This window comes from Cynara cardunculus, assembly GCF_001531365.2.
Source record: "Cynara cardunculus var. scolymus isolate 2C chromosome LG 2, CcrdV1, whole genome shotgun sequence".
Lineage (NCBI taxonomy): Eukaryota > Viridiplantae > Streptophyta > Magnoliopsida > Asterales > Asteraceae > Cynara > Cynara cardunculus.
Genome location: NC_037529.1, coordinates 4,242,674 through 4,252,286, shown reverse-complemented (window position 1 = coordinate 4,252,286; position 9,613 = coordinate 4,242,674). Strand labels below are relative to the sequence as shown.

General features: G+C 38.0%; 1 protein-coding gene across 4 annotated transcripts; it reads left to right on the top strand.

The window, feature by feature from the left end:
* Positions 1-3,374: 3,374 nt before the first annotated feature.
* Positions 3,375-9,297, top strand: LOC112507771. 4 transcript variants are annotated; one of them, XM_025112477.1, is made up of 5 exons: positions 3,375-3,628; positions 3,713-6,273; positions 6,340-6,732; positions 6,876-7,073; positions 7,871-9,297. In XM_025112477.1, the coding sequence occupies exons 2-5, from the start codon at positions 3,730-3,732 to the stop codon at positions 8,906-8,908; spliced, it is 4,173 nt and encodes a 1,390-aa protein (XP_024968245.1). In that variant the 5' UTR covers positions 3,375-3,628; positions 3,713-3,729; the 3' UTR covers positions 8,909-9,297. The 4 variants fall into 4 exon arrangements, with proteins under 4 accessions (XP_024968245.1, XP_024968246.1, XP_024968242.1 ...); XM_025112478.1 differs by having other exon boundaries at positions 3,713-6,301; positions 6,401-6,732; XM_025112474.1 differs by having other exon boundaries at positions 3,713-6,732.
* Positions 9,298-9,613: the final 316 nt, after the last annotated feature.

Below are 9,613 nucleotides of genomic sequence, written 5' to 3'. Positions count from 1 at the left end.
CACCCGAGCTATCCCGGACAGCGAGAAAATGACCGGACTCTAACATGGTCAAATACGCACCATACCCGAGTAATCTCAACCGATATGGGCTTAAGCGTGCCTCCCCGGGTGAAACACGAAGTAACCACCGAGTAGCACGTATGGAAGGACGAAGTGCAATAGCCAATAATCTTTTGAAATTGATAAGGAGACATAACATGGATGAGTGTGGAAGCAAGTAGCAAATAGATAACACATGTTTAGCAAATAGCAAGTTAAGTAGCCTCATAAACTCACAGTGATTTTCGATATTCAAAAATCGAGCCAAATTAGGCTCTACGTCCATATATATTTAAACGTCGTCCAACGGTCATTCTGGAAGAACCAAGTGAGCTTATTTAACACCTGTAATATGTATTCAAAGTTTCATAATGATCCGACAACAATAACTAACCAAACTTAATTTAAACTCATTTTAGTTACTATAATTCACAACTCAAAATCAATTTTTTATCAGTTTTTAGACACAATTATAACCAACCTTTAGCCTTATTTCTAAAAAGTGTCTAAAGGATAGGTTTAGAGYTACATATAAGCTTTCTAAAATGTCTAGAATTGTAGCAATCCAAGCTACGGATAAGAAGTTATCGCACATTCAAAACAACATCTCGGATATATTCGGTGTTGTCAAATTCACCAACTAAATAGGCTAAAATCCATATTTTGGATTCAATCTTTATTCCAACAATCAAAATATCATCTAACCATGTTTATATTATTGTTTACAAGATCAATACTCAAGAAAAAAACCCTTGAAACAACATTGATTCATCCCTATGAAGCCAAAATCGCCCTTGTTAGTATGGAGATGAGACTCTCTTTTGGGTGAAAAGGGAGGTAAACATCATGTATATTCGACTTTTATGAGTTGGGGCTGAGTTGACTCGGCTGAAAACTCGGTTTGACCACTAATCACTAAAAATCGCATAACTTTTCGCTCGGACCTCTGTTTTTGACGTGGTTTTCGCTCACGCGTTCGTAAAGAGACAATCTTCAACTTACATTAGAAATATTTTAGAAAATATCTTCCAATAAAAGTAAGCTTTTATGTATCCGTAACGTAGATATTGGTGTTTTTGACCGTTTATTTCCAATTGTTTTGTCCCGGGCCTCGTACGATGGTTCCGACTATTTCATATATAGTTTATTGCGTTCGGGTTTGCTTCTAAATTTTACGTTTTGATCACATAAGCACGCATAAAGGAGATAATTGCAACGTATTTGCGAAAGTGTATGTTACACATAGGTTTTGACAGCTAAATGAATTTTTTCACTGCATCCACCTAAAGACCGACACTTAACAAGTGAGGCACGATCCTAGTGATTTTAAATATACTTTTTGGGTCTTTGGTATTGTAGTTTTTTTAGACTAGATAACAATTAATTTTTTACGTGACACGCCAGTTCATTTTTTGTAGCGCATGGTCATGCACGTCATTTTGATATGAGTCGCTAGCTTTTTATCAAGCAGTCATGATGTTGCTCGTTAGTGACTGATGGGCATGTTTCTTAAGCATTCATGTCGGAAGAACAACCATTGAAGCAAGCGTTGAATTGAAAACCGGTGTTCATGATTATACATTAACTATAAAACCAAATCATATCGATATTTTGGCAGCATTTTGAGAATTCGAGCAAGTTCGCAGCCTAAAGTTTCGTATCAAGAAGCAACAGGGTCGCAATGGCAGCAAAATCTTCTATAGTTACACGTGGATCGATGAATTTACAACAAGAGCTATGTTCATTGCACATTTTCATGGTCTGATTGCCATATGTTTTTTTCCTTATCAATTACACCTTTTTTTTTAACTTGGATATATAATCCGTTATACGAGCTGATTAATTCCAAGACGACCACCTGCTTTGCGGGTAGCCCAGAATCACTGCATTTGGATCTCCGTGGCCACAATGGGGTTTTTATTCCTCCTTGGATTTCAACCTGGGACCTCCAGACACTTTTGACCTTTGGAGCTTAAGCTCAAACTAATCAGCCACCATCCTTGTGGTTAACTACACATTTTTTCTTGCTTACAAATAAGGTTTTTTTTCTTCCAAAGACTCCCATTTTTTCGTAAACGTACACCGATACAAACGTTGTACCATTTTCTTCCTTGACACCTTTCCAACTGTATTACTATATATGGCTATGCAAATTATTTTCCCAACTAGCTAAGCAAAATACTTAAAAATACCTAATTATTATGGTTTACCTGGAGGTGTAGGTAACACTTTACCATATTTATGAACACAGGTCCCGCAAACGAGCAAACCCAATTAGTGAATTTGAGCTTTAACTTAAAACCTAAAAATCAAACTTGAACAACCAATCAAACTAAGAATGACGAGTTTTGAAAAGACCAAACTAATGTATGGGGTACAAGCATGTCAGGGGGTTAAAAGTCTGTTTGTTAGCAGCTTAAATTAATCCACAAAGACAACTTAATCCATACAGATTTCAATGGAAAACGAGAGTCAACTCTATTCACGAGTCCACATAGTTAGACAGATTATGAAAACAGTACGCGTCTAGATATTTATGTTCATGATGATATCATACCAGTATTTAAAATATCATAGCAATTATTAAAACTAAAATCAAAATTTTATCAAATACCATATAATTACAACATAATAAAACGGAGTAAGAAATAGGAGTCAAAGTGAGAAGTCTAAGATGAGATTTAGATCATTGATCACTTTTAATCTTAAAGCTATACATAAATTACGTTTTAGAAAGGAATTAATACGGTGTTGATCTAGTGGAACTCTTTAATTATGATTGATCAAAAGGTGAAGATTCATTTATACCCTTCTCACTGGAACCTAACCCATAACAAACCCATAACAATATTGTATATAATGTAAATCAAATGCAAAATTTTCAAATATTGCAAGTAATGCAACCCAAAAGAATTTAGGGAGTGTTTGAGATTGCTTATAAAAATCAAAAATAATTTATTGACTTATTCCAGTGTGGCATCGGTAATAAGCACTTTTGAGTGTTTGGATAAACAACTTATACCGGTGTCAAACCAGTATTAAAGAGTTTTTAAAGAAGTTAAACTATTGTGTCTTATAATAAGATGATAAGTGCTTTTGTAGAAAAGCATAAGTTGTTTCAAATAAGCAATCCCAAACACCCCTTAATCATAATCGTAGATCATCTTCTTATTCGAATCCGAATAATCACAATCGTTGATTGTTTAATTGTGTGGTGTAGATGATATTTGACCAAAGTCTTGGTGGTTTCTTGGAACACTATTTGTTTAGTGAAAAAGAAAAAGGAAGCCATGGAAAAACGAAGGTGTTTGGGAAAGTTTTCAAAGTGTCCTTTTTACCATCACCGCCCCACGCACCTCCATGACCTTTCTTTCCATTTCAATCTGATATGCCTAGCTGTGAATTCCCCAAAGGAAGGAAAGTGTATCCCGACATAGGTTCTTGGTTCTTTAAACAAACTGAATTCATTCAGACGATCTTGGTTCTTCATGAATCTTGATCCCCATCTTTCCAGTCGTTTCTGAACTTCTTTTTTTCCCACTTAAAGTGAATCCCGACACAGGGGTCTTTACTACCTTTCACTTTCCAGGTACCAACTATGTGATCATCATCTGTTATTTGGGTTTTGCCTTTTTTTTTTGTTTCTGATTTGTTTGCTGCATATCTGAAGCAGTTCTTGTGAAGTTGAAAATGGGGGCTGAATTGTTCAGAAAGTATGTTAGCAGTTCGGTGATGATTTGCTACAGATCAGTTGTGAAGCATCCGTTTCTTGTTGGTATGGGTTTTCTTTTGATTTTGATGTACCGATTATTTCCTTTGTTATTTTCGCTTCTGGTATCTGCTTCTCCTGTTATCGTGTCCACTGCTGTTCTTCTTGGAACTCTGTTAAGTTTTGGTCAGCCAAACATACCCGAAATCGAAAAAGAATCGAAATCTGATAGAGATGAGATTCAGAAATTGGAAACTAAGGTTATGGGTCATACTGAAATTGTTGGAAGAGATGGAAGTTTTGCTTCTGTGGAAACTAATGGGAGTAGAATTGAGATTGGGGAGAGAACTTCTGTTAATGATGATCCTTCTGTTGGTTTGGTTGATGATAATGGGTTCATAACCGAAGAAAAGAGTGAAAATCTGCAATTTCGGGAAGAACATTTAGTAGAAGAAGCAAAGAATGAAATGGGTGATCATGGGATTGATGTGGATGAAGAGAAAGATGTTTTGGGAAGCCATTACACTCCGCTTCAGCAGTCGGAAAGTGATGATAAGTTATGGGAGGGTTCAGCTGATCCATTGAATTCTGATTCTGGTTTGTTGTGGAAACGAATGGAAGGTGACGATTCTGAGGATGATGAAGGATCAGACTCGGGATCTGATCTTGCTGAAAGTTCATCACCAGACGCGTCGATGGCTGATATCATCCCAATGCTTGATGAACTCCATCCACTTCTTGCTGAAGAATCAGAAACTCGTGAATCCGATCACATTTCCACTCACATTCCAGCCATTGATGCTGTTTCAGAACATTCCGTTGAATCAAGTGACAGCAGTAGTGAGTCTCATGATGATAATGATGATGGTGGTGGTGATATTGAAAACCATGAAGATTTAGAAGTTGGAGATGACGAAGATAAAGAATCAAAACATACTGACAAAGAGGACGAGATCAGATCTGTTATAACTTGGACAGAATATGACCAAAAGAATCTTATGAACTTGGGAACATCGGAGCTGGAAAGAAACCGGCGGTTGGAGAATCTAATTGCAAGGCGAAGGGCGCGAAAAACCATGAGGATGCAAGCTGAAAAGAATTTGATAGACTTAGAAAGTTCCGATATTCCTTGGAACATTCCTCCCATTTCAACTACAAGAAACAACCCTTTTGATATATCTTATGATTCGAACGACAATGTTCCTGGTTCTGCTCCATCTGTTTTGTTACAAAGAAGGAATCCGTTTGATCTCCCTTATGACCCGAGCGAAGAGAAACCTGATTTGGTTGGAGACACTTTCCAACAAGAATTTGCAGCCATTCAGCCAAAGGAACCATTCTTCCGTAGACATGAAAGTTTCAACGTAGGTCCTTCTATTTTCGGGGCTTCAAGAAGCGAGAGGCAAGAAACGAAGCTGAGACCTTATTTTGTACCCGAACGAATTGCTTCTGATGGGACAAGCTTTTCTACCTTTCAAAGACAATTAAGTGAACTTAGTGACTCTAAGGTGACTGATACAGAGTCCATTTCTTCAGCTGGTGATCTTGAAAATAAGGGCCATATCGAAGACGACCTTTCTCTAGAACCAGAACCGATTTCTGAAAAAGAGCATGAACATGTATCTGATGATGTTATTCAGGTAACACCGTACTTTGTACCTGAGCAGGTTGCTTCTGCCTTTCACAGACAAATGAGTGAACTCAGTGACTCGAAGGTGAGCTCTATACCCGATACAGAGTCCATTTCTTCAGATGGAAATCTTGAAAATAAGGACCCGATTGAAGATGACCTTTCTCAAGAAGCGGAACTGATTTCGGTAATAGACCATGAACATCCTTTCAGGATAAGAGAACATTTGGAGTTAATTTCTACAGGTGAGCATGCTCCGAAGGCAAACGAACATGTATCTGAGCACGTGTCTTCTGAAGATGATGGCAATGTGGAATCCATTCAAGTTGAAAAAGAAGATAACGAACTTGATGAGGCTGAAATAAGTGTTGGGAACTTGACAAGTCAACAAGAAGTAGCATTGCATTTTCCTGAAACTGAGAATGTAGCTCACTTGAATTTGGGTGGTCAAGAATTGCATAGTAGTGCATCGAGTTTGTCATCGTCTTATGAAGTGAGTGACCAAATATATGACGAGAAAGAAGATGATGAGATGCCAACATCAGTTGCGGAAACAGATTATTATTTCATGGATCGTGGTAACTCGATAGAGACGTCTGATATAACAAGTTTATTGGTGGAAGAGAGTCAGCCAAAGGAACCTATATACGATTCAAGTCCTCGAGGTGTTACAAAGAACCTCTCGTCTTCCTCAATTTCTACTGATCTGCAAACAGACGTAATCGAGAAGGGTCAGTCGCTGCCAAATTCAGAGAGAACCAGTTCTGTTTCTGGCAGAGAGTCTCAAGAAACTGTGCAGAAAACAGAGACGGATTGCGCTAATAATGATGCAGAGTTTGTAGATTCATCAGAGCCGGATGCAGCAGAGGAGATTGAATCAAGGAGCATTACAGATGTAAGAGAATTTAACACTCAGATATTTGGTATGTTAAGATGTGATGCTAATACTTTATCTGTTCAGAATAATTTGATCGACTTTCAGCATGCTGAGGACCAACATCAAGAATCAAGCTTTGTTGCAGATCTCAAGTGGAATTCTACAGATTCTTCTAGTCCTGAAACTAGGGATACTCAAAACCAAATTCCAGCTGTACCAGATAACGAAGAACCACTGTCGGCTGGTGATAGCATTTCAACATCCTTATTGAATAAGCCCCTTTTTGAAACAGAGGATGGTCTATTGGATATGGATGCATATCATCAGCTAGAACAGGTTGAAGTTCCCCCATCCAATTATCATGAAAGATTTGTTGAAGGTACTCACCAAGAAGAAGTTATATCTCAACCAGAGGAGTCATCTCTGTTAGGTAGATCCATGGAGAAACCATCGGCAGAGGATCATGAAGAATTGCAGGTAAAGTACAAAGATATGGTTTCTTTTTGAAAAAAATGTCAAACCATAGTTTACCTATTGATCCACAATATCCCCCCTATAGAACGGTGTCAACATGCTAACATGATACCGTACTCAAATAGCCTAATCTTTGTAAGTGACAGGGTCATGAGCTTGACGGAGGTCACTTCGTCTCATCAAATAGTGAAGTACAATCCGAGGAGGTTGTCCATGGTGAAACATATGAAAACCCTTTCCCTACGCATCACCAATTCGAATCTGAAGAAGAAGCGATATTACAACCACATAAAGAGTTCCCATCTGCAAACAAACCATCAGAAGAGAATCCTGAAGTATTGCAGGTAAGATTTGAATGTCCAAGGTCTTTTTTCAAAATTTTGATAATCATTCCATTTTACGTATGTTCTATCTGGTATTATTGTGAATGAATTCTTCTGCGGGTTGTTTTCTGATACTTGTATGACAAATTAGCTGTTAAGGTGTTGCATGAGTGTCTCATCTTGTTAAATATACTTTCTAATCACTTAGGCGTTATCATTTCGAAATTTTAGTTTTATCTTGTATTACCGGAGGAGAAATGGAATGCGATTATGGATCCTTTTACTTAATATGAGGGGAATGGGACGACTCTCACGAAATGGAGAGCGAGGTAAATAATGTAAATAAACATCTTAGGCTCTTGTCCTGGTTCACACAGAGCGCTTGTATTCTTGTTGAACTTGTTTATGACTGAACATAACTGTCGACCATGGTAATTGTATGCACATGTGCATACCGCCAGATGAACGGTTACCAGGGTCCTCCTCCGTTTTTCATTTTTTTGGCTTTTTCCCCTTGAACCTATATATATATATATATATATATACAGAACACACAATGGAACCCTCTTCCTTGAGTATTTATATTTGTATTCTCCCTTGGTAAAATGTGAGGAATAAGAAAGTCCTTTAATGTATATACATATATTTTTAAAGATATTCGGAAAACAAACCAATGCTGAAGCAAAACATATTTGAGGCTTTCTAGCTGGCTTATACATGCATCAGATTATCTTTTGTTTCTACATATATGTATCATTTGGATGAATTCAAGATTGACGACCGTAGGATTAACTTTCCTTAAATCTGTCAATTTGCAGATCCAAGAGCCAGAGAACAACATTTCACCAAGTATCAACTGTGTCTTGAATCCTGAAACTGATGTGGTTGAAGTTGCTGGTATTGAAACTAAAGCACCAGAAACTTTGGCATATACAAGTGACGTTCATAGTATTGAAAGTAAGAACACGCCCAATAACGTTGATGATGTAGATGAGATTAACGAGATTGATGAAAATTTACTAGTGGAACTGGATGCTGTTGGCGATTTCAGTTTCAAAGGTTTGGGATCAACTTCAAATGAGATGAAAGAGGACCAACATGCCTCAGAGCATGATCTTGAAAATAAGCATTCTGCTCATGAAGATTCTTATTCCAATGATTTAGGATCGATTTTGAACGAGATGAAACAGGACCCACATGCCTCGGAGCTTGATCTTGAAGATAACCCTTCTGTAGATGAAGATTCTTACTCCAAGAATCTAGGGTCGACTTTGAATGAGATGAAACAGGACCCGCATGGCTTGGAGCATGATCCTGAAACTAATTCTTACTCCAAAGATTTGGGATCCACTTTGAATGAGATGAAACAGGACCCACATGCCTCAGAGCATGATCTTGAAACTAATTCTTCTATGGATTTAGGATCAGTATCGAACGAGATGATACAGGACCCACATGCCTTGGAGCATGATCTTCAAACTAACCCTTCTGTAGATGAAGATTCCTACATTGAGGATTTGAAATCTGGTTTGAATGAAATGAAACAGGAGCCAAGGGCCTCGGGGGCGCATAGTCTTGAAACTTTCTATTCTGTAGATGAAAATGCTTTCATCAAGGATATAGAATCTACTTTGAGTGAGATAAAACAGGATCCACGGACCCTGGAGCGTGACCACTCCACCGATATTTCTGAAACAAAAATTAAAACAGATGCAGAAGAAAGAACGAAGGCTGAGGATGAGAAGGAAATTAGCAACACTGAGGTTGAAGGTGCTTCTGAAGCATCTAGTACCGCGATGGTTAACCATGTAAGAGAGAATGTGTTGAGTACAAGTAATACTGATGATAAAGAATGAGAAGGAAGAAAGGAAGGGAAGGAGGCAGGAAGTCATTATATAAGGTGTTGGGGCTTTTTGCTTGTTTGGGTTTTGCTTGCATTTGAGATGATGTACTCTCTTGGTTTTTGGTTTCTGGTTTCTGGTTTCTGCAATTGGGGATTCAACTTTTGGATTTGTTTATGAAAACCTTTTGGTGTTCTTTGGGAGGAGGTGTTTTTTTCCTTTGGGGGGTGGGTGGGTGGTGGTGGTTAAGAATATGTTTGTCTCTTCATTTTTTTTTTAATTTCAAATGTAAATTCTAAGGTTGGGGGTTGTTTTGGGGTTCATGAACCCCATGGTGTGTTTTCAGTTGTGAGTGTAAAGGTATGTAGTTTGAGGATTAATGTAATACAGGTTGTGTTTTCTCTTTTTTCTCTATTTTTCTTTTCTTTTGCTACATTACAGGAGTTGATAAAAAAAACCCAAGAACATGGAAACCAATTCCGAATGAGTAAAAAAGTTTGAATTATAAAAACCAACGTCCTAGGTAGGACATGACAAAAGAATAGTGCTAGATGCCTATCTTGCATTTGACATGACTAGAACCGAACAAGATTGGGTTACATAAGTTCCCCAAGGATGAGAAGGACTGGGTTACCGGTGGTAATGGAAGAGGAGGTGGTTGGCGATTGTGGTGGCGGTTTGGCGGCCAATGGAGGCGGAATTGGTTGTGGAGGTGGTAGC